This window comes from Epithele typhae (assembly GCF_022376455.1).
Source record: "Epithele typhae strain CBS 203.58 chromosome Unknown BXZ73scaffold_3, whole genome shotgun sequence".
Lineage (NCBI taxonomy): Eukaryota > Fungi > Basidiomycota > Agaricomycetes > Polyporales > Epitheliaceae > Epithele > Epithele typhae.
In genome coordinates this window covers 942,214-964,716 of record NW_025954194.1, presented here as the reverse complement: position 1 = coordinate 964,716, position 22,503 = coordinate 942,214, and the positions used below count along the sequence as shown (strand labels likewise).

Below are 22,503 nucleotides of genomic sequence, written 5' to 3'. Positions count from 1 at the left end.
GAGCTTCGTGGCGGACACTGGCGAAAGCGTGTGTGTCCGAGCCACACCTGCCGCGGCCGTCGACAGCCCGCCTGCAGGCTTGGGTAACGAGGCGCGACACGCCGACGTTGTCTGCCTGGGGCATGCGCGCGGGGCGCCAAGCGGCTCGATAGCGCGATCACTGCACCGTCTATATTTTCGCAGGCCCCGAGGAGCGAACCCTCCTTCTCCTTTGTCCCGCCGCCCTCTTCTCAAGCTCGATCGTCCTCACCTGCTCTTTCCTCCCCGCCGACCCTGGCTCCGCCGCCGGGCATCCCCATGGCCTCCCACCGCCCCGCTGCCTCCCAGCGACTCAACTACTACGGTCAGAGTCCGGTACGCGGCCAGCTGGAGAATCCAGATGGGACAACCAGGTCCGGATGGAGATTCATCCAATGCACCGACACTCCCAATGAACTGCGAGTGAGCCTTTCCTCTTCCGCACCGATGACGCAGCCGTGACCTGGCGTGGCTCGCCCAGGTCCTGCTCCCCCCGCGCACCGCCGCGATCTACAGCCATCTCCTCAAGGCTGAATCCTTCGAGCTCGCCAAGGACAAGACCGCCGACTGGGAGCGCATCATGGAGATTCGCCATCTCAAGGACCGCATGATCCGCAAGTGCTCACGCCTCAGTCGCGACGCGCAGCCCAAGGACAAGCCTGTTGCACGGGTCATGTTCCAAACCTTGCACGCACCCCCAGACTTCCGCCTCAAGGAGATGGAGCGCTGGTTCAAGCTCCAGGGCGGAGACGCCGCGTCCGTGACGGTCCCCACCGCAGAGCGAGCACCCCCTCCCCCCGCACCCGCGGTGCAGTACTGCCGCGACTGTCCCGAGTGCATGGCGCACCAGGCGCGCGCGCAAGCATACTCCCGTCAGGCCTCGGTACGTCGCATGCCCTCTCCGGGAAAGCCCTCGCCTGGACGGTCTCCGGAGCGAGGCATGAGGCGATCGGCACCCTCTTCCAGTGCCCACCCTCCTTCTCACCCCAAGCAAACACCGCCTGCCCGGCAAGAAGCCCGCTCGCGAGGCGGACATGTGCGGCACGCGTCCGTCCCCGTCCCCGCGGTCAATGGGCACCCTCCACGTCCAGCCGAAGGACGCAAGTCTGCTGAGTACCTCCGCGTGGACCGCGCTGAGCGTGCACAGGCGCGTTCCCCCGACCCCGTCCCCATTCCCTATCGTACTCGCCCCACGTCTCCGTCTCCGGAGCGCGAGGTTTCGACGCCTTCGACGAGCTCTCCTGACCATCAAGTGCTGGATCTCCCGGCGACTACCCGTTCACCCAACGCGTCTCCATCCCCGGATGACACTCCATCCTACACCCCTCCGAAGGGGTCATCTCCAAACGGCCTTCCGACGATCCACGAAGACCTGGAGCATGAGCCTCATCGTCCTGTCGTTCGGCGTAGAAGCAGCTTGAAAAAACGCGACAGCATGAGCAAGCTGAGCGTTGCAAGCCAGTCTAAGTCTGTGGCATGGGCGATGGACAAGGACTGGGAGGATCAGTTAACGGAGTATTTCAAGGTCACAAACGATGCCGAGGTTCTCGGTGAGTTCTTTCCGCCATTCAATTCTGCGTAATCCGTTCGAATCGCCGGCTCTTCAGCCATCCAACTGGACCAGCTCCGTGTAACGTACCGCAACGAAATGGAAACCATGCAAATGTTGAGGCAGAAGATTGAGCAGTCGCATGACATCATCATCCGAGAAACCGAGCTCCTGCACCAAAATCAGACGGCCATGAGGGAACAGGAGGACCGCATCGTTATGGCTCACAACACGCTGGAGGACAAACACGACGAACTTCAGCAGAAGGGTGGGTGGTCAACTCACATACCCCCCGCCCCTGATGCTCACCTTGCGTCTACAGTGATTGCCGTGTTGGAAGAAGTCAAGCGCGTGGTCCTGCTTTGCGACAAGAAACGCGACATGCACGGACAGACATGACGAACCTCATGACCTTCCACGACGCACTAATCTATGTGCGACATGCATCTATGCTTTCCCCCATCACTTTCATATGCTCAAGATGGACGCTGGAAATCACTATCACCCCCACAGGATGGATATCTATAGACCACACATGTCGGGCCGACGATCGGCAGCAGCGTAGTGCTTTCACCCTATTTTTGGATGTAACATTTGTAGCATCAGGTCCTCACCACGCCTACGCGACGGGACCCACAACGCTATTAGTAGAGGATGATTGCCCCGCTCCACCCCATTTGTGCTTATGGGTCCACTGAGTACCAAGTCGTCTCATACGCCAAAAAGTGCGAAATTTGACCATCGTCAATGAAACCGGACCTATATCCTCAATTGACGCATTGCATATGGGCTGCGTAGTACGCGAGTACTCGGGCGACCGGAGGTGGCTAAATTAGAATACTAAATGTCCCAGGATTAATACTACACAGGCATGACAAACACACAAGTTCCGAGTCCATGCGCGCACTCAGCGCTCAGCACTGCTTCAAGAAGCTGTTCTTGGGTATCACCTGCTTAAAGTCGTCCACCCACGTCGTCAGCAACGCGTTAGTGTACGCCTCCTCGTACCTGCACGAACGAGTAAAGTCAGCGACATGTGCACGCCCCGACCGTGACGGGAAGCTACATACTCCTTGATGTACGCAGCGGTGGGGAAGTCGTCGGGGTCGCAGCCGACGTTCTTCGCGTTCGGGTCCTGGTACACACGTATCCAGTCGATGCGCATCTTGGTCGGGAAGACGAGGTTGTCGAAGTCGACGAAGCCGAAGTTCTTTGACATGCCCAGGTTTGCAATCAGGTACTAGAGTTTGATAGAAACGTTAGCAGAGTAGCGCCCCCGCAGGCACGACACCAAGCTCACCATAGGTTCCTCGGGGACCACACGCTGGCTGATCTCCACCGCCGCGTCGGGTCCGACGGCGGCGGCTTTCACCGTCCACGCGAGTGCGCCATCGTTGATCCAGGATATGTACTGGAGTGCACTTGTGATCAGACCACTGCGGGCGAACCCGGCAAGCCAAAAGACAAACGACTTACAGCGCCATCGACGCCAGGTTTATACTGGAAGCCGTAGGTGGTGTACTGTCCACCGCTCAACTCATAAGCCTGCTGGTCTGCGCACGCTACGTGAGCAAGCTGACGAAGGCACAAGAGAGAGCAGCGTACTAGTGGCACTGACCACAGAGGTGGCTTGCTGGAACGAGCCTCCCTCATAGTGATTGGGTCTGCTTCTGGTTGTGTCGGCAATGACGTAGCTCGAGTTGTCCGCGTGGTATCCCTCATTGAACGGCTGTACAAGTACCGCGTGAGCTCGGACGGGAGGTCGTCGCCTCAAGGTGCGATCACACTCACCCCCCACTGGCCAGACTGGGAGACCGCCCCGACGTCTTCGCCCATGGGCGAGCCTCCGACCTGTCCACGCAAATACACGTCAGGCAGATCCGTTGACTCGAGGACATCACAGTCACACACCTGGGCCTCGAACATGTCGATCTCGGGGGCGGAGCGGCCAACGTACTCGCCATTCTCATGCACGGGACCAGGGTGAGACTCGCCCTTGCAGGTGCAGCGCGAGAGACGTTGGCCAGGAAGGAAGGACAGGATGCCGTCCTGTCCTTCATCTCCGTTGACCGTAGCAGCGACGGGTAGACCGTTCACGGTCTGGTTCGGAACCGTGCCGACATCACACGAGTCATACGAGTACGGCCACTGGGACGAGTGTGAATGGCCTCGCTTTCGGTAAAGAGCGAGAAACGCACCATTCCGTCAAGCGAGGCACCGTAACCAGCACGTCCGAGGTTACCCATGGCCCAGACGGCAGGCCAAAGACCTCTGATGTTGTTCGCACCCGGGAGCATTACAGAAGCCTCTACTAGACCACCGGTAAAGCAGAACTTGTTCCAGGTCGACATCATCCCTCCGGTGTAGCTGAGATCGTGGTTCGGTTTCTTAGAGAGGGTGATCTCGAGAGCACCGTTGCGGGTCGTGATCGCTTCGGGGTCGTACCACTCGAGGTTGTTCGTCTGCCAGTAGTGGAGGTCCACCGCCTCCCAGTACGGGTCGTCGCCGGGGTAGAAGTACCGTCCGTCAGTGTTAAACTCATCGCTAAAGACGAGTTCCCACTGTTGGCCGTTCACGTAATCGTTCTTGGAATACGCATCCTGGGGAGTCTCGAGGTCGATAAGACCCCAGTTTCCGGGGATGGCGGGAACCTGGCCAGTTGCGTTGATGCCCCCAAGGTTAAAGCCACCCAAAAACGAAGGCTTGTTGGTCGTCATGAATGAAATGACAGGGTACCCAGCGCTTTTGGTAGTGACTTTAGAAAAAACCACAGGGGTTCTGATTTGTGCATCACAACTCACAAGAGGGTGACGATACCGGTGACGAGAATGATAATGCATCCAAGGTTTATGAAGCCGCGACCCGTGAAGATGGTTCCGCCCTTGTCACTCCTCTGGTCGCGCCGCGGATCGGGATTATGGAGTTTATCATCGGCCTCGGGCCCATTGAAGATAGACGGGTCCATGGGAAGGGAGTACTAGAAAGAAAAATTCATTCGGGATGGGGAGGATGCACGGGATGGTTAGATGCGTACCTTCTCCGATATGGAACGAGCAGCATCGCTGCCGTTCTGTGGATCCGTTCGGCCATGGACGCGGTTGCGAAGCGGAAGGGACGTACCATAGACGCGACGCTGTTGGAGTTGCGGAGGAAGCGGCCGGGCGGGGCAGCGTACGCAGGCTGGGGACCCACTCGGGAGTGGCTCATCACGAACGGAAAAGCGGTGCAAACGGGTATAAGACAGCCGAGAGTGTTGGTAGAGACAGAAGAAAGCAAAGGAGTGGAGGCGTGGCGGAGGGGTCAGAGGGCCGGGGGTCAGCAAGGATGCATGTACGGAGGCAGCGGTGTTGGTGGGAGGAGAGAGACGTCACGCAAGGGCGTTGGATGTAGGACTCGGGGCGATCCACGCTGTAGCATGGTCCAGGGCACTCCATCAAAGAGGTGGTCCGGGGGACAAAAGCAGGATAGCGCAAGACCTGCCCTGTCCGAGCTTGATCCATCAGAAGAGTGGTTTCAAGCATGTGCCCACGACGACAGCAGCCCCGCCCGTCCTCCGATGCGACCGCACATGGTGACGGCGCGGACCAGACGGCCAGACTGTTGGATGGCCAAATGGCGGTACTGCAGCGACGCCTGTGGGTGTGCAGAGAGGCGGCAATGGACAACGAGCAGGGTAGCCGGGGTGAGCCTATGCCGTGCCTGCGCTCAGCAGCATCAGCAGATGGGGATTGAGAAAACAAAGATGCGCAGACCGACCTGAGAAGGATACCCAAGGCGGGGACAGCAGGCCGCGGGGGACTGCAGTCAGTTGGATTCTGTGTCCTCCGATCGAAGGAGATCTTTTCCTCGGTGATGGGAGCAGCGGGCGGGTGGAAGCCAAGCTTGGCAAGCTTTGCCAAGAACGCTCGCAGTCACCAGGGCCCGCTCTCACGCTCTGCCCTGATGTCGAGATGACCTATATACATAGTATGTACGGTTACAACCAGTTACAACCGCGCACGCGGGGAATGTGTACTGGACAGCGCTGCACAAGAGAGCCTCAACATCAACGTCTACACAGGTAAAAATGCGCGATTTTTCTTTCTTTTTTCTTTTCCGTTTTTTGGCGGTCCTGCTGGATGGGTAACCTGCCGTTTGACTAGTCGGTCGATGATCGAGCCTAAATATCCCCTCGTGCATTAGTCGATACACCTTCCACGCTCTGTGCCCACGTTCGGGTATGCATATACTACTCGCTCCTACGGCTACATGGGGTGCCATCTAACCCCTCCACTAGACCTATTACCATGGTACTTACGGGTATACGTGTATCCGTCGAACGCCTCGTCAGAACCAAAACGCCTATGTAGCCTGCTTTATGACATAACCAGCTGCCGTCGCCTGGCCCTGATCCACCACAAACGAACTACGAACCCGTACGTGACGATAACCACCAACGCGAGGGCAATCACCAGGCCAAACGCTGTGTAGTTGTCCCCGGCTATGTCATTGTGAGGCACTTCGCAATTCATCGACACTGCACCTGCGGGACCATTCGTGAGCACTACTTCAACCTTCCTACCGATGAACGCACCAATGACAGTCTGCACACACAGAACACCCAGGGACACGATCGTGAGCGTTACAATGGCCTTATCGCTGCCCGACTTCGCTTTGCTGACTGAAAGCCGAAGCTGAGACAGATAGGTAGGATGAGACTGGCTGAGCATCCGTTCGTAATGCGCCAGCGATTGTTGGAGTGTCAGGATGTGATCTAAGTCGAGGTAAACAACCAATACCACTTGCAATCACACGACGAAGCTCATACCTTGAACGTCCCCCATGTACACGAAAACGTCAAGATCATCGTCTGTACCTTTCCTGAGGCCCCATTCACCCTTCGCGAGCAACCTCTTCTTGACTTGTGCCACGACTTCGGATTTGACTGCCAGAAACCGTGTCAAAGACGTGACCAGCCGCCGAATGCGTGCCATCCGGTGGACAGTGGTTGTAGACCGAGTCTGCTCCGGCGAGCTCTTGTCGATGGACTTGAAGCGAGGGATAGAGGCGAGTTGCCGGGAAAGGAGCCGCTGGGCACGACGAATCATGAGTGGAATGTCGGTGGGGTGAACAAACCGAGGTTTTGTCTTAGTGGATATTCTGGCACAGTCGACCAAAGAACCCTTATCTGAAAATGCTGTTGGATCTGGCTTCTCGTTGGCATATGCCGTATCTGATGACGTAGAGGAAATGCCCTTCTCCTCTTCCAACGGTAGAAGGACCCCGTCTGCTTTCTGATCACCCTCAGCTTCCCCCGCGGAAAAGACAAGACGTTCGATGTCGAGAACTTCAGCTTCAATGACGTCTAGATAAGGGAAGAAAGAGTCGACAATCGAGTCCATGAGGCCATGGGCGATCCACTCTGCAGGGATTGTCAGTCCAAGAACGCCATTGATATGCAATCATTTCACCTGACGAGGTGCTCGCTGCATCTCCTAGAAGCATGATTCTATGGCGGACTCGGTCCACATGCTCGTCGATATCAGAAAAGTGAAACTGAGACAATGGTGAGGCTCTATAAGACGGTGTCCGACTCTGGCTGGCTCACCGATAGAATGCCCTCGCGGAAGACAACCAAGTACATATTGACTTCTGCCAGAATACTCTCGTCCATGGCAAGAAGATCGTCCTCGCTTAGCAAATTCCGCACTCGGTCTCTGGTCTTCTGGCTTTCAATTGCCCGGAACGAGACGAAGTAGTAGCCGAGCTTGGGGAACAGCTCCAACTTCTCGCGTGGATCTTGCGTGAGAATGTCCTCCAGAGTGAGGGGGTGCAAGTGAAGCATCTAAGCGAACAAGTAGAGTCGGGAAAAATGCTTGGGGAGAAAGCACAGAAGGACCTCACCTTGCCCAGAGCGCATAGATCCTCCCAAGTCGGCGACGATATATCCAGCCACCACGCCTGTGAAGCACGCTGTGGCTCGGGAAGCGTTGGAGTCGACGCCGGTGAGAGCACGGGAGGGGGCGTCACCACTTGAGCCAGTTGCGGTGAGGCCTCCTTCTGCTTCCCCTTCCGACCTGCCCGCGATTCCCTTGGTGGCAAAGTCGACGTTGCATGGGCCGCTACTCCAGAAAGCATATAGTCTTGAAACAGCGGTGACAGTGGGCGCGACGCGGGCAAACTTGCCGACACTGACGAAGGCGTTGGATCCGGTCCCGGCCGCGTGCGCCGCGCCTTCGCCCGCTCTCGCACTACCACGCTCAGCCTCGCCGTCAACTCCTCAAGAGATGCCGTCCGAAGAATGGGGTCTTGAAGAATCGCGGCTCGGGCAGCCTTGCGAGCGGAAGTGGGCTGCGCTTTGGCAGGGCGTGCGTGGGTCAAGGGGAGTGGAGGAGCGTACAAAACGAAGCCGCGCGGGATTGTACGGAGGTCTTCCCGTGCGCGGATGCGCGCTGCGACCTCGCGCTCCGAGCGTGCGTTGTGGACGGTGTTGATACTACGTGCACGTCGTTTTCTGTGGCGAGACTTGGTGACAACGGAGGCGGATGAGGAAGTGGAGGATGAGAGACTAGAACTGGAATTCCATGCGCGAGCCCAACGAGAGATCGCATTCTCAATCCCAGCAGAAATCGCGCCAAGTGGACCACCGAATGAGCTGGAGCTGGAGCTGGAGGAGGAGGAAGAAGAGGTAGAAGCGGAGGGTGCTGGTGAGGACGAGCGGGGAGAAGCCGGGGTTGGTGGCGACCCGCGATAGATATCGTGAGCTTTTCCATCCTCGTCTGAAGCCTCTGCGAGGTCTGCGGGGTTTTCGACTAAACCGTAAACCTCAGCGGGAGGGGGAGGTGAGAAGTATGCCCCCGGGGAGGAGTCGTCCGTCATGACAGCAAGAAAACAGTGGGGGAGGTCAAGCGGACAGGCCTAGAGGAGCGGATCGCCTGCACACCAAGGCCAAGACGCCTGGGGATATGCAGCAGTTGGAGAAGGCTACATGGACGTCGCGCAGATGGGGGTCGCCTCCGACGGTCCAGTGGCGCGACAGTTCTCAACAGCGAACGATCAAGCGCCCATGGCATCATAAGCGCCGCCCTTGGACACTACTGAGTGCTGCTGCAGTTTCTAACATTTCCGTCATGACCACAGAACCGCGCGCAAAGTCGAGTTCACTCAGGAGACGCAACCAAGGTATCGTCCAATTTCGACATCATCGAGCACATACAGATAAGGAAATGGCAGGAAAAACATAGTTCATGAAGGTCGCAGTCGTTTTCCTGGCCGGCTGGTGTTCTGCTCGCTGGGCCGTCGTTTTCGCGAAGGGCCCTCCTGAGACCCCCTGGACTCCGCCGTTTGCCTCTCGAGTAACGGCCGCTTCTTCTTCTCCTTTTGATTGACCTTTTTCTGCTTCTTCTCAATGGCTTTACGAACTGCGCCTCTACCACCCGATGCAGCCAGTGCATCAAACTTGGCGCGCAAGAGCAGCTCCTTCTTGGACGCTTTACGAAGGACAACTATGTGAGGAACAAGGCCACAAAAGCGAATCACCCAAAACTCACCGTCCTTCATGTACCACGGCTTCTTGCCCTCTTTCCGCCTCATCTTCTCCTCCTGAGCGGCGTTGGACAGTGCTTCCATATCGATATGTTGTCTGCGGTCTTTGTTGACGGAACTCTCGGCGCGCTTCACTGCGCGCTCCAATCGCCCGACTTCTGCTTCTCGTTCGCCGCGGAGATCGCGTGGAGAGCTCATAAGTAACTTTCTCGCGCGCTTCAAATCGTCTTTCAACGTCTTCAGCTCATCCCGATGCATCTCAGAGAGAAAGCCATATTGAGAAGAAAACCGCTTTGCGTCGAATTCCCCAGTCATGTTCAGAAACCGTGGATCCCGAGGAACCTAACATGAGAGTAAGCTCATCGCGTTGGATACGCCAGAAAGCAGGTCAAGCGCACCACAGTTTCTTTGGCTGTGAATCTGGAGCGTGATACAGGTCGTTTGGAAGACACTTCCATCGGCCTAAATCTCCATTCAGTAGTCTCTTCTAAGAGACGATGGAAAGCTTACGCATGCTTATTCTTGCGCTTCGGCACCTCCTTCTTTTCACGAACGGTGGATTCCTTCTCCGCCCCCTTCGTAGGACGTGAAGGGAGCGCGGGGAGTTCATCAGGTTCAGAATCATGTGATGATTCTGAGTCTTCATCTGAGTTGTCCGATGTAAGGGCTTTACCCAAGGCCGCTTGAGCCTTTCTTAGGGCACCGAAGGAGAGAGAGTGCAAGTCCTCTTCCTGGAATTCATGGCACATCAGAATCGTTTAGAATGAATGAAGACGAGACACGCACCAGACGAGCATCCTCTTCCTCTTCGTCCATATCGCTTACACTCTCGTAGGCCTCACTCCCGTCGTTGTCTAGATCTTCCTCGTCGATCCACTGCGCGACCCTGGCAGTATCCGGTGCAGCGTCCGCATCCTCCTCTCCAGAGAACGAGGCATCACCCTGAGATTCTTCTCCTTCAGTCACGTCTCCCTCGTTGTGCGAGGCAAGGGGCGACCCAGATTCCGAACTGGTGTCATTCGCCTGAGGGCGGCGGATCTTAGGATTTGGATTTGGATTTGGATTTGAAGAACTTGCGGCAGAAAGGGTGACTGAGGACAGCTGGGGAGGTTTTCTGGAGGCTGGACGGGGGCGTCGAGGCATGCTGCAGTGTACACAGGGCGGGGCTGACAGTGGAGTGAAACTTGTGAAAGAGGCGTACGGGCGCTACGTGTTGTCATATCTGATTAGTAGATTCAGTCCTCGCGCTCCCAACACCAGGTTGTCTGTATGCGATTCTCCCTTACCCTTTGCAGGACTCCTCACTTGCCGAAGGTTCGACTCTCTTGGCCTCGCTCCCATGCTTTCGTCCCCGAGCTTGCCCTTGCTGCGCCCGCGTCTTGGTCATCCAATGGCGACATCGACTACCAATCCCCATCACCCACTCACCGACGGCAGCATCACACCCTTTCGCTAAACTTCAGTCGACCACAATCAATCCAGCCTCCTCATCCGACGTCCCTTCATCACGCCCTTCGCACACCATGCCCAAGGTCGCCGTGCTCCTCGGCAGCCTTCGTCGCCCCGGTATGGGCTTCGGTATCGCCAGCTGGCTCACCCCCCTCGTCCGCCAGAGCTTCCAAACTGCTCGCACTTCCACCCCCGACGCGTCCTCCGTCGACGTCGTCCTCGTCGACCCCACGCAGCCCCCGCTTCCTCTGGGTCCCATCGTCGACGGTTCGCACGTCCCGGCCGACATACGCGACCCCACGAAGCATCCGAACCCGGCCGTACGCGAGTGGGCGATGTTCGTCACCTCTTGCTCCGGCTTCATCATCCTTTGCCCGGAGTATAACAAGTCGTACCCCGGAGAGCTCAAGAACACGTTCGATCATCTCTACTGGGAATGGGCGAGGAAGCCGGTGATGGTTGTGGCTTATGGCGGAGGTGGTGGGGCACGGGTTGAAGAGGCATTGCGAGGTATGCTAGGTGGACCGTTCAAGATGCAAGTGGCGGACAAGGGCGTCGGAATTAAATGGCCAAGGGGTACGGACAAAGTTCCCCCAGAGGGGCCCGCACCAAAATGGTTACAAGCCTATGAACCTGAAGTTCTCGCGGCAGTGGAGGAATTGAACGGGCTCATATTGAAGAACAAGGCTTGAACGTTTGTTAGCACGGTACCATGTCAGTGAGTTCGATCAATACGTATGCGATGCCGTTACAGATGTTCTGCTGTACATATAGCCCAAGATGTAGTCGTGAAAGTCGTAGAAATCATTAGAAGCATCATTCGTACTCCGCCGTTCCCTTCGAGCCTTCCACCATGCCCTTCGCGGAGGACAACGCGCTGACACCGGGACTCCTGCTGTCTAGTAGAACGTACTTCCCGTTCTCCAATCGAACGTCCAGAGACAGCCCATGCGACGATTCTCGGGGTAGCCAATGCGGACTGATGCCAAACCAAACGGCCAGCTTCGAAATGAAGCGACGACGCGGAGTCCTGCACTTGATCACCGGGTCGTCGAATATACCTTCCCAGCGATAGGTTGGGCGAGCGCGGATGGAAGCGTCGTCATATTCCGTGCCATCACCAGTGCCGAGTGTCGACGGGCGAGGAAGTGTTTGTTGGTCAACTTCCTCCATGTCAAGCTCAGAAGTCTCATCCCCTAGGTGGAAGATGATGGCCTAACGTGCGAGTGATCAGATATCCAGAGTTCAGAGCAACGGTTGAAGCACTCACCCTATCCGATCCTTGGTACGCGATGTCGTTCATTCGCAGGTAGATCTTGTTCAAGAAGCCTGCGTGGAAGAAGTCTCCGGACTTCGGTTTTGTGTGCAACAGGCCGCGTTGTGTCAGGAAGTTTTCAAGGGCAGCTCTAGGGAGAGGTGTGTACGCGATGGAGGTTGGGTAGTGGGGATTGAAGTCGGACGCATATAGCTTGACGCCGTTGATAGTGTTCCAGTTTCGACGCCAGAAGTCATCCTGTCCAGAGTCAGTTGTGAACACCAACGAGCAGGAAACAGAGAACTCACCCATAATATGTACCACCATGTCGCTATTTCCGAAGAGGAAGCAGCCATCCAGCGGTCGTACGTGATACTCAAGACATCCACACTGTCACTCATGAGTCGACGGACACGTGCATCGTCTTCTCGATGTATGGCGCTTTTGGCAGCTCCTACTGGCTCCCGAGGGTTGCTGTACACATGGGTAAGGAATGTGTATGATAGCGTCCGCTTCTTGAATTCAGCTTCCTTCCGGAAATGTCTGCGATAGTTGTGAATGACGGCTTCGAGGTACGAAAGACGACTTGGAATAAGGCTTTCGTTTATTGCCAAGAAATGCGCCAGGACCTTGTTCAAGTCGTAGTCATCGGTGAGGCCGATAGCCACTCCGGGAACTGTCACGTCCTTGGCATAGTCGAGTTGAACATCAAAGCCACTCCCGAGATCGACGCCTTCCCACAGGGTGTGGCCACTGTGTTTAATAGAGAACTTGGCAGACCGGTAATGGACATGTGTCTGGGCTGCGTAGCGGCGCCCACAACACCAGTATTTCTCTTGGTTGCCGACGACCTACAAGAGACTGGGTCAAAAACAGGCGTGCGGCCGGTGAGAATATCCATACCTGAATATGATCATACGGCCAGCGGACAATTTGCCCGTCCAGGGAGCGCAGAGCCATACGAAGCTGCCGCTTACGCATGATGTCTTCGCTGGAGTTCACGTGAACATATTTGTCCAGCTGCGTAACCTCGTTCAGAACGATTTGAGGACCATCATCGTACTGCAGAACCTGCACTGGACTGAGACCGACATTTAAAGCGTGATAATATACATAACGCACCAGCGTTGGCGGAAAAGGAATCCAAAAGGCATTGCCGAAGAACCTTGTGCAGCCGCGAGGAGGCGCGCCTTCAGGTTTCCAGTAACAATCCGGTCCAGTGAAATGATTCTGAATGATATCTTCGAGATATTGGAACCGGTCGCGATCTGGTCCTGAAGTGATCTTGACAGCCTTGTTGTACGCTAGAGCACCGACTTCACGAAGGATCTAACATGGCCTCAGCGTCTCTGTTGCACGGATTGAGACTTAGTATGTGTACCTTGAGATTTTCAACATGTCGTTCAGCCGGAGTGCCTTGGAAACTGAGAAGGTATGGTGGATACTCGCTGTCGCGAGCCTGTTTAAATACCATTTTCTGGTCCTTGGGGATGTGACAATGCTCGTCGGTGAGTAGCAGTGTTGTGATGGCCTCTTGCCAAATTCGGCGCTTCGTATGCGACGAGTTCGGAGAGATGTCCATTCTAGAGGAATGTTAGCCACTTGTTTGAATAAAGCGACGGATTTGATACCTAGGAGAAAATATGTCGATGCCTATAGGTGTTTAGCAACATTATTCGTCTACAAAGAGCAGTTTCACTCACTGAAATCGATGCGGCGCGAGAGAGCTAACGAAGCACTGGATGTGAATATCGACCGTATGGTATCTTTCAGTGGACATACTCTTAACCCATTCTCTGATGCGACTCATGTGAATAAAGGTGAAATCTGTAAGGACGTGTCAGTCCAGGCCATAGAAAGACGATGATATTCTCAACACACAAAAACTTAAACCGTAAGTTACGATATACACACTGGCGAAGAGGTGCTATGAGACCAATCATCAGGTGGAAATTTCGGTGAATCATGACATACGCATAGAGCACCGGTCCATCAAGGATGTCTTCTCCGGGTATATCGAAAGCGACAGCGAGTGAGATAACAGACGTGAGGACGTAGTTGAGGCGGGAAAACCATTCGTTAGCGTTGTTGACGGGATCCAAAAAGGGTGCGTAGATGCATTGTAGGATGAAGAACGAAAGCATGGAGATGCAGAGCAGGATTTGACGAGCGACAGCAACCTTGTCACGATCGGAATTTCGAAACCAGCAGTTATCGGGGTCGATGACGGCGGTCAGCAGGAGTGTCGTGACTTTAGCAAGTAAAACCATCGACTCATAGGCAGCCCACCCTCGCCGGAAGCCTGCGAAACCATTGAGTTTAAAAAACGCAGCGACCGATGTGAAACGTACCTCCATACAGAAATACAAGCGGGTTCGAGTCCCGATCAAGCAATCGTTGATACTCCAAATCCATACCGCTTTGACTCCTCGGTGTGCCGAGCTCAGTAAAAGCATCGACCTTCGGTGCAGTGCGACGGATTGTTCGGTATAGGTGAATGGGATACCAAACAGTCAACTTAAAACGCATGTCACTATAATGAGCGACGGCTGTAGAGAGGGCAAGCCGAACATACCCCAGCGAAGCATGTGAGAGCAAGAATCATTACGGCAGGAGCGTAGTTGATTTCATTGCGGAGCATCGTCGTGGTGTAGCAGAAATCCAAAGGGTCGCGGTACTCGTCTGGCGGTCCAAGAGGCGCCACGACAGGCGGGAACGTGGTGGCATTGGTGTAAGGGTTATCCACTGCCCATAGATCGTCCGACCATACGAGGACATGGACTGCCATGGTGCTCAAGGGAAGGTAAATGACGGTGAGGACGAAAGTGACTACGATCACTGCCCAGGAGTTCTTCAGGTAGGTGGTTGGCTGAAGTCCTTCTGGTGTAACGGCAGAACAGCATGCCGCCGTCATACGCATGAAGAAGTAAAGTAGTAGACCCGCGAACACCATGAATATCGCAAGTAAAACCAGGGACTGCACAAGCGAAGAGGCGAAGTTGAATGCAAGGATATTAGGGCTGTTGGAAGTCAGGGCATGTATGAACGAGCCAAGTTTTACTTTACTCACACAGTTTGAAGCATTAATGTTCGAAAATGTTCAGCGGGTCTAGCCCCGTGCGATACTGTTGTCCATTAGATTTGTTGAAATGGAAGAATAAGCAGGCTTACAGAATGTACTGAGGAGGAGGGCAAATATCTGGAGTGTGTCAACCAGCCCTTGGACGCTGTAGAACGAAGCGATGGCACTCGACCCCTACGTTCCTTCAGTTTACTGGCATATCCCAATAAATGTGGTAGGCGGAACTCACCGTGATTCCAAGTAGGGTGTTGGTGAGGGCGGAGAAGATAGTTTGTCGATCCCTCCAGGCTGGGACGGGCTTCGTGTTGTGTTCCAAGTCCGCTATATTTTGCCCTTGCAAGCGATCCATAGGTGGGAACATAGAAGCCTTGCCCTTTCCCTTCCCGCTGCTCTCGTCGATGCTGCCGCCGAAGTCTTGAAATTGCGGTATCTCCAGTGTCGAGAGGTACTGGTCTAATTGAGGCAGGGACACCGGTGCAGCATTTCGCGCCAGAATCTGGGAAAGAGGCACTGGTGTATGGTCTCCGAGAACGCGCATGGGAGGCACCAGGGTGATCGTGGACGAGGTGGCTCGAGGCTGCTTGGGCTGTGTGGAAGAGACAAAAGACGCCGTCTCTTCGGGGTAGAGGGAGTCTCCGCGCAATTTGGATCCATCAAATGAGATTGTCTGAGAAGAACCTGTGGTCTTATGGAGCAGAGTCTCGAGCTCAATGTTGGCCTCGTCGTCGCGTGGTGGTGACTTGGCCCATCCAGACCCATTAGGGCGCGAGCTCCCACGAACGAAGATGCTTTGGTGTCGTCCAGAGACGGCGACGAGCTCATCTGTAACGTCCGCATCTTCCACTTCGTTGAGAGTGAGACCATATTGACTTTGATCGTCTATATGCGGAACCAGGGTGGTCGAGGATCCCTCAGAGATAGAAGGGTCGGGAAGGATGAGGTCATCCTCCTGGTCTGCACCACTGGGTTCTCGTCGACGCAGGAGAGGGTGGGCAACAAAACGAGCGGGAGAGGGTGCAGGGATGTCGAGAGTGTTCTGTGATGGTCTCGGCCTGGGCGTGTAGGGTGAAGAAGAAGCGGGCCGAGGTGCCTCGTCGTTCCGGTCGGGGTGGAGTCGGGAAGGGGACGAGGGGGAAGTAGCCTTGGACTCGTATATGCCGACGAGATCCTTGACGGCCATGGCAGAGAGCGAAGAGCGCAACCAGCAAAGGAGGGGATATAGGCGGCGCGGGCACTCAAGCCCACATCCTCAACAGCGAGAAGGCGGTGGTGAGACGACGACGTCAGACTCGGACGGCGGAAAGCTCCCAGTGGGTGAACTCGATCGGGAATTTCCCCGCGTGACTATCCGACGCGACGCGATGGTGTCATGACCACGTGCCCCAGCTCTGTCGCTCGGACCGCTGGAAATGGCCGCCTTCCGAGCACGTTCCTCGCTTCCTCCCAAGTAAGTACTCCCAGGCAAAGTGGCCGACTGCAGTGGCCGACGCTCGTCCCTCTCCCTCCGTGTTCACTCATGCTTGCCTAGGCCTTATGAATCGATTCCAGGAGCACGCCGCACATGCATACAGACTTGTTCATGACCATCTACTGTACCATTTCACTCAATTCGACGGCCCTTGTGACGTGTGACATCCAAAATACGGATTCGACATTCGACGGACCGCCCTGTGGGCCGTGACATGGTCGAAATTTCGACAAATTGGTGGGTAAAATTCAGATTTGAAGGGCATAGAAAGCGGATTCTTACATGCATGGGCTTTAGCAGAGACTCAGAGGCGATTTCTGTTCTCCGTGAGCCATTTTCGGCCTCGAAGCGGCTGTTCATCGACTGGTTCCTCGCCGGCGCCTGGTGTGACCTCCACCTGCAAATTCGACAGACCGGCCGGGGACACGTGACAAGCGCCCAAATTTCGTGCCCCAGGAGGCCGTGTGACCGTGACAATTCGAATTGAGTGAAATGGTACAGTACTAGATGAGCTCCTGCACAACAGCACCCACTCGGCTTTCCCCCGCCGCCCGGTGCAGCCATCCTTTGACGTACGCTGAATGCGTATTCGACTCCGAGTCTTCCTCGTTCGACTCGGCATGCACTGACTCCTTGATTGCGTTGAACGCCTTGTGGAAAATGGAATGGTCGTGCTCTGGCCAGTGGACCTTTGCTGGCATCTCGGTCTTGAGAGCGGTAGTAGCGGCAACATGACCGTCCCATGCAACCCGAACATTTGCTTCCCACGGCAGGAGCTGGTGAACAAGATCGGGATTCTCCATAAGATGCTGCTTAAGCTGTAACTCAGGTGAGGGCTGCTCCAGCACAGATGGATGGATGACTTCGTGAGTAACATCGTCCGTGACGGTAGGAAGGGGTCGCTCCTTGGTCTTTGCGTACGAGTAGATACCCACGAGCGGGCTAGCAGGACAAGTGTGAGTGCGCTTGAATTGGGTAGGGAAGGCGACGTACGGGTGGAAGGGTAGCGCTCCCCAAGGTGCTGTCGGCGTTGGTAGCGAGGACAAGTACGAGAAGTCAATCGATAGAGCATCCTGGATCTCGGCCTGCGGCAACTTCTCAGTGCAATATCTTCAATGTCGGGCCAATGTCAACGTACCACCATCCAATTCAGAGTCACGTCAGACAAATCATGTTCCTCGTAACCGCCTCCAATCTGTACAAAGGATCAGCCTTATTGTAGACTGACTCATAGCATGACACTGACGTCGCAATGGGAGCCTGCCATACGACGTCCCAATTAGTACTCGTTCATGTTCGGTACCATCCCATAAAATCACCTGAGAACCAGCACTAAAGGGGGCAGAAATCAGTGGCTGACAGTCCGCTTTGTACGACTGTTCGCACCTGTTTGAGGGTTTGTCCTTTACGTCGTCCACCCTCGGTTTGCTCAAATTTGGCGACGCTCTAGAAGTAATTCATGAGTTGACAACAAATGAACGGACGAAGAATACTCACAAAGTCTTCGCGATCTTCATTGATTGCCATTGCGTGGTATGCACGAGCAATGTGCTCTCCCAGCAAACGGTCAGGGAATCCGAAAATAGTTTTTAACTTCTTGCTCCGGAAAACTAGCTCTTCAGGAAGTCCGAGGGAACCAACAGTATCGAAAACACCAACAATCCTGAAAATGGTTGGCAACATGAGGATACGAATGAATGGATGATTCGTACTTGATAGAGAACTTGTGAGGACCGCTTTGTGCTCGCATCTTCCCCGGGGCATTGGGATTCGTCCAAGGTTCAAGCTTCTCATCTAGGATCTGGATCTCTATATGACAAGTTTGATTTAGCAGCACATTTATCACAGCATGGTGGCAGACTAACGATCGAGGTCCGTTTCTTTACCTCGCTTCTGATAAGCAAGGAAGATGGACGCAAAGTGGTCCATCTGAGTGCGGTCCAAAACACCGATGGCCCCCTGTGGGTGGTTCAGTTCCTGCAAAAGATTGAATGCGGGATAGTCGCGTACAATGAACATGGCAACCATCCTAGCAGTATATGCGCCCTGTGACATGTCGGATGTCAGAGCGTGAGATCACAGTCAGAAGTAAATGAGCACATACTCTGGAGAATCCGAACAAGAAGATCTACAAGAGACGTGAGCACGAAGAAAGGTGAAAGCACTCGTCTGCGTGCATACCTCATCTCCCGGATGATAGTTACTGTGTGGAGAGCACGTTATAGGTGGCCATTGGAAAAGGAGAGAATTGAACGTACTGAGCTATGAAACCATATGCGTCCTCGACTTTCTCGGCTAGTTAAACGATGTAAACAGGGGGTCAGAACCCATCTGGATATCACGCACCAAGATTTGCGCCGGTGATTCCTGTGTGTTCAGTAGTATCAGCCTCTGGTTGCCGATGGGCGGACGTCGGACGGACCATCGACAATCTTGTCATACAGGTTGTCTGTGCCAATCCCGGATTGATAGAACACGATCTGATGTACCGGAGGTTCGCTGACAGCTCCGGTGAATTCCAAGTCTGGCTTTAGTGTTTCAACAAAAACTCACACTCGGTCGTCGACGTAGTTGAGCGCGCGCGCGAGGCGCTGTGAGTCTACGTGAGCTAGTGTCCCTGTCCCAACCACTAAGCACATACGAGTACATTAGTGTACTTCCAGTTCTGCCGAACGTCCAACGCGTCCTGCCAGGTGCTGTCGCAGCATGTCAGGTCCTACCGAGAAAGCGGGACAAGAGGCGCACGTACCCATCGCAGCACACGATGAGCCTCTTAGAGACGCGACTGAAGGTCCGCAGATCGGCGCCACCAGTCTGGAGGCCGTCGGCGTAGGTGCCCGCCATGACGGATACAGCTAAACGGGGGTGGAAGTAGTATAGGCCGGCAGGCGAGACGGGTGAGCCACTGGCGTCGGTCCAGGGAACTTTCTGGCTAGGGCCAACTTATGTATGTGGGCCCATGGCCATCTCGAGCTGCTGATGCACCGCATCCGGAGAGAGCTGGAGTGCCAATGATAGATCGCGATAAGAAGCCGCCGCCGCTAGAATAGACCCGGGGAAAGCGACGCCGACAGTCCTCGGCGCCGTCTTGGGCGGCGAATATACAGCCCCAGGCGAACGTGCGAAGCGGCCTGCTCACGTTTCTCTCCTCCACGTGGACACACTGGTCGATCCGGGCAAGACCGGGGCTTAACAGACTGTGCCATTCATCGGACCGACCGCTGAGCTTGGCTCTTCTAACTCAAGATGCATGAGGTACGACTCCTGTACAGCGCTGAGAATCCATCCAATAGTCCGCATTACACATACATATTGTATAGCGTCATTTGCCGAGACGCATCTCTGCAGATGCGAACTCGTCCAGAGCTCTGCGGAACTCGACTTCCTCTATGTGCGACACGCGAGCTTCTGCAGAGCGCAACGGAATTCTCGGCACAGCGGTTTGATACGGCTCCCAACTGTTCGCAGCGTCACGATCAGACCCGCATCAATACGTCGAATGGAGGACTCACTAAATTTCCGTCAGCCTCATCTGCCAAGGGGGCAGTCCGTGCAGCTCCACGGGGCAACACAGCTGCTCAACAGGTGGCCTTTGGTGGACAATCGTGAGCTCAGGAGAAGGGAATCCATAATCCCCTGTGCCAAAGGATTTGTTCAGCTACCAAATGGACATGACAACGGCCAAGCGCACCTTCTAACACGGCGGTGAGCTGTGCTATTGAAGATTTTGGGATAACAAGAGTGTTCCCGTTGGCCTTGAGGTCTATCAATTCCTCGAGAAGAGCAGTGGCCGCCGCCGCCATTGCTGCTTTACTCGACTTGGACCAGAGGATATGTAGAATTAATGGTGGCTCCCCCTTTTCGGTGGCTCCTGCTGTACGGTTGGCCGAAAACAAACGTCACGAAAGTGAAAAACTCACGGGAAACACGTCGACGTCTAACGGCAAGTTTGGTGATATTAGACCTCCGCTTGGGGGTAGAATTATGTGGGACTTGTATCGTGGTGACACCTAGCTTGGGTATAGGTAAGGAGCGAGGAGAGAGGGGTCTTGATTCGGCCCCGTCGGATGGTGGAGGGGTGGGAGGGTATTGGATATCACATTCCGTAGGTGAATCGCTCGTGCTCTGGTCCTGCGCTGAAGGTGACAGTCTCTCTCGAATGTCTAGAGAAGCATTTGCAAGAATCCCTACGCGTCCCCGTTTGATACAGAACATACATAAAACAATCGTACCACGTACCATTCTGATCGTACACCGTCAACCTGGGAATCCCTACTACTTGACACCATTCTGCGACCTTCTCAACCGAGTCGAGCATGTACTTTTCATTGGTTTCCTCATCGTCGAGAGGATTTGGGACCAGGGCGAGAGCAAGATGCCTGGGTACGTTTGAGCGTTGAGCAGTCAACAGCTTAGGGCTTTTGCGTGTTTTTGAAGCCAAGGACTTCAATACCAGGACCAGGTGGTACAAGCAGTGAAGTACAGCGAGCGCGAGCTTCGCCAGCCAAGCCATGACGTGATCCGCGTTTTCCACGAAAAGGACGTGTCGGCCAGCAAGAACCGCGCAACGCCGTTGGCAGTAGCGGCGCGGAGGAGGTTTGGAGGGGATAGAAGTGGATGGACGGCGAGAGCCCCGCTGCTGCGACCACCTCTGAAGTCATGTGATACACAGCTTCCCGACGTTGCCGACGTGTCCAGTCGTGTCTCGTCTGGCGGAGGTGATCGAAGCGACAGCTGCGGAGCAGGAAAAGCGGGCTTGTTTCCCCGGAGGACACAGGGACGTGATTGCCCAAAACACCCGCAGGACAAGTCCAGTATAGTGTGCATGGTCGTACAGCTGCTGGTAAGTACAGCGGATGATGGTAGTTTACATGATGATATCCCATGCCTGCCCAGGGGCGCCGACGCGATAACGGCTCTTTACAGCACACCGCCATCGGCCACCTCCAGCGTACGCTTGACCTTCAACAGTATGCTGGTCTTCCAGTTATCCAACTTCGTGACTTGGTCGAACTCGAACACCGCGCCGGTGAAGGAATCTACGTCTCCGCCTTCGACGGCGTCCGCAAGAACATTGGCGAACTTCGCTTCCCTCGTCGAAGGGAAAGTAGTGTCCAGAGACCCGTACTTCGTCAAGTTACGCTTGGCAGTAACGACGTCCTAACGACGTATGCGATTAGACACGGTCAAATCCCGAGGTACATGTAGGCTTACCTCCATGGCGAGAGCGCAGAGGCTAGAACGCAGCCAGTACTCCTTCACGCTGTACTTCGTAAGGGCCGAGGACAAGGAACCGTTCGCGACCTGTTCATAGAGGGCAATCGCTTGTGGGTACTGCTCTAATTCGGCATGCAAATCAGCGGCGTCCTTGTAGCAGGCATTCGCCGTTCTGCGACACATGAGCGAGCGGTATACACCGACTGATACCAGAACTCACGCAGTAGCATCTTCTTGCGAGTACCATTCGGCGGCGCGCTCAAAGCTCTCGCAAGCCTTTCGGAGATCGTTCAGCTCCTGGAGATAAATCTGGCCGATCTCCTTCTCTCGGTCGGCGGCTTGCCTGAAGCGGCCAGCCTTGCAGAGGAATGTGATAGTTTGAGAAAGGGCCTGAGTTGCAACTACAATTCGAGAGCATGAGACATAGAGCGGAATGCGCATACATGACATGCTTACGACCAGGGTCGACACGTTTGTACGCCTTAGCAGCGTTCCACCAGGCGTTAGCAGCCTCGTTGCCCTCGTTACTCTTCTCCCTACACTCGGCTTCCCGCGCATGAGCATCACCGGCCTCCTTGAACTGCTTGTCGATCTTGAACGCATTCGCCGCCTGTTGGTATAGATCTCCGGCCTCCTCGTACTTGGTCGAAGCGGAGGAGAACCACCCGGTGGAAGAGTTGGCCTTCTTATCCGCCTTCTCGAGGAGGGTCTGGCCTTGAGATTTGGCGGGCATAGTGAGGGTCGTCGGGTACGGAGCAACGATGCGACAGCAACTGACAGCAGTCGATGTGGTGGTGAGTGAGAATGGAGGCTGCGGTGAATTAATGGCAGTACTTGGTAGTATGCGGCACCGCGTCGCACGTGCCCTCGGCGCGGTAGCGATCGAGATTCGCCTGGAGTAACGCCTACCACACCCCATATATCCCCAACTCTGGCGGTGC

General features: G+C 55.2%; 8 protein-coding genes across 8 annotated transcripts; 2 read left to right on the top strand and 6 right to left on the bottom strand.

Annotated features, from left to right (window-relative positions):
* Positions 1-297: 297 nt before the first annotated feature.
* On the top strand, positions 298-1,966 carry BXZ73DRAFT_87244 (uncharacterized protein; the record flags this gene model as incomplete). The annotated part of the gene is made up of 4 exons (XM_048024486.1): positions 298-441; positions 500-1,568; positions 1,626-1,835; positions 1,890-1,966. The coding sequence occupies 4 exons, from the start codon at positions 298-300 to the stop codon at positions 1,964-1,966; spliced, it is 1,500 nt and encodes a 499-aa protein (XP_047882684.1).
* Positions 1,967-2,481: 515 nt separating this feature from the next.
* Positions 2,482-4,532, bottom strand: BXZ73DRAFT_39938 (glycoside hydrolase family 16 protein; the record flags this gene model as incomplete). Its single annotated transcript, XM_048018475.1, has 9 exons — positions 2,482-2,575; positions 2,638-2,807; positions 2,868-2,978; positions 3,044-3,120; positions 3,173-3,296; positions 3,359-3,418; positions 3,479-3,715; positions 3,766-4,309; positions 4,369-4,532. The coding sequence occupies 9 exons, from the start codon at positions 4,530-4,532 to the stop codon at positions 2,482-2,484; spliced, it is 1,581 nt and encodes a 526-aa protein (XP_047882683.1).
* Positions 4,533-5,922: 1,390 nt separating this feature from the next.
* On the bottom strand, positions 5,923-8,425 carry BXZ73DRAFT_87242 (uncharacterized protein; the record flags this gene model as incomplete). The annotated part of the gene is made up of 6 exons (XM_048024485.1): positions 5,923-6,089; positions 6,141-6,320; positions 6,375-6,968; positions 7,018-7,102; positions 7,155-7,391; positions 7,451-8,425. The coding sequence occupies 6 exons, from the start codon at positions 8,423-8,425 to the stop codon at positions 5,923-5,925; spliced, it is 2,238 nt and encodes a 745-aa protein (XP_047882682.1).
* A 2,189-nt stretch (positions 8,426-10,614) lies between these two features.
* On the top strand, positions 10,615-11,232 carry BXZ73DRAFT_39740 (flavoprotein; the record flags this gene model as incomplete). The annotated part of the gene is made up of 1 exon (XM_048018444.1): positions 10,615-11,232. The coding sequence occupies one exon, from the start codon at positions 10,615-10,617 to the stop codon at positions 11,230-11,232; it is 618 nt and encodes a 205-aa protein (XP_047882681.1).
* Positions 11,233-11,356: 124 nt separating this feature from the next.
* Positions 11,357-16,057, bottom strand: BXZ73DRAFT_39558 (uncharacterized protein; the record flags this gene model as incomplete). Its single annotated transcript, XM_048018400.1, has 17 exons — positions 11,357-11,755; positions 11,811-12,053; positions 12,104-12,646; positions 12,699-12,866; positions 12,918-13,124; positions 13,177-13,378; positions 13,427-13,448; positions 13,499-13,522; positions 13,578-13,622; positions 13,677-13,708; positions 13,770-14,097; positions 14,147-14,312; positions 14,371-14,815; positions 14,866-14,920; positions 14,967-15,051; positions 15,107-15,492; positions 15,556-16,057. 17 exons carry the CDS (start codon positions 16,055-16,057, stop codon positions 11,357-11,359), a joined length of 3,852 nt encoding a protein of 1,283 aa, XP_047882680.1.
* A 791-nt stretch (positions 16,058-16,848) lies between these two features.
* On the bottom strand, positions 16,849-19,189 carry BXZ73DRAFT_96809 (uncharacterized protein; the record flags this gene model as incomplete). Its single annotated transcript, XM_048027168.1, has 18 exons — positions 16,849-17,287; positions 17,339-17,430; positions 17,484-17,540; positions 17,592-17,605; positions 17,665-17,677; positions 17,732-17,791; positions 17,843-18,008; positions 18,058-18,154; positions 18,211-18,304; positions 18,356-18,391; positions 18,450-18,473; positions 18,527-18,548; positions 18,604-18,640; positions 18,692-18,712; positions 18,768-18,844; positions 18,899-18,936; positions 18,987-19,041; positions 19,095-19,189. 18 exons carry the CDS (start codon positions 19,187-19,189, stop codon positions 16,849-16,851), a joined length of 1,437 nt encoding a protein of 478 aa, XP_047882679.1.
* Positions 19,190-19,667: 478 nt separating this feature from the next.
* On the bottom strand, positions 19,668-20,858 carry BXZ73DRAFT_87239 (uncharacterized protein; the record flags this gene model as incomplete). The annotated part of the gene is made up of 5 exons (XM_048024484.1): positions 19,668-19,803; positions 19,858-19,981; positions 20,037-20,219; positions 20,266-20,532; positions 20,585-20,858. The coding sequence occupies 5 exons, from the start codon at positions 20,856-20,858 to the stop codon at positions 19,668-19,670; spliced, it is 984 nt and encodes a 327-aa protein (XP_047882678.1).
* A 407-nt stretch (positions 20,859-21,265) lies between these two features.
* On the bottom strand, positions 21,266-22,295 carry BXZ73DRAFT_39493 (TPR-like protein; the record flags this gene model as incomplete). Its single annotated transcript, XM_048018387.1, has 4 exons — positions 21,266-21,505; positions 21,560-21,734; positions 21,783-21,963; positions 22,019-22,295. The coding sequence occupies 4 exons, from the start codon at positions 22,293-22,295 to the stop codon at positions 21,266-21,268; spliced, it is 873 nt and encodes a 290-aa protein (XP_047882677.1).
* Positions 22,296-22,503: the final 208 nt, after the last annotated feature.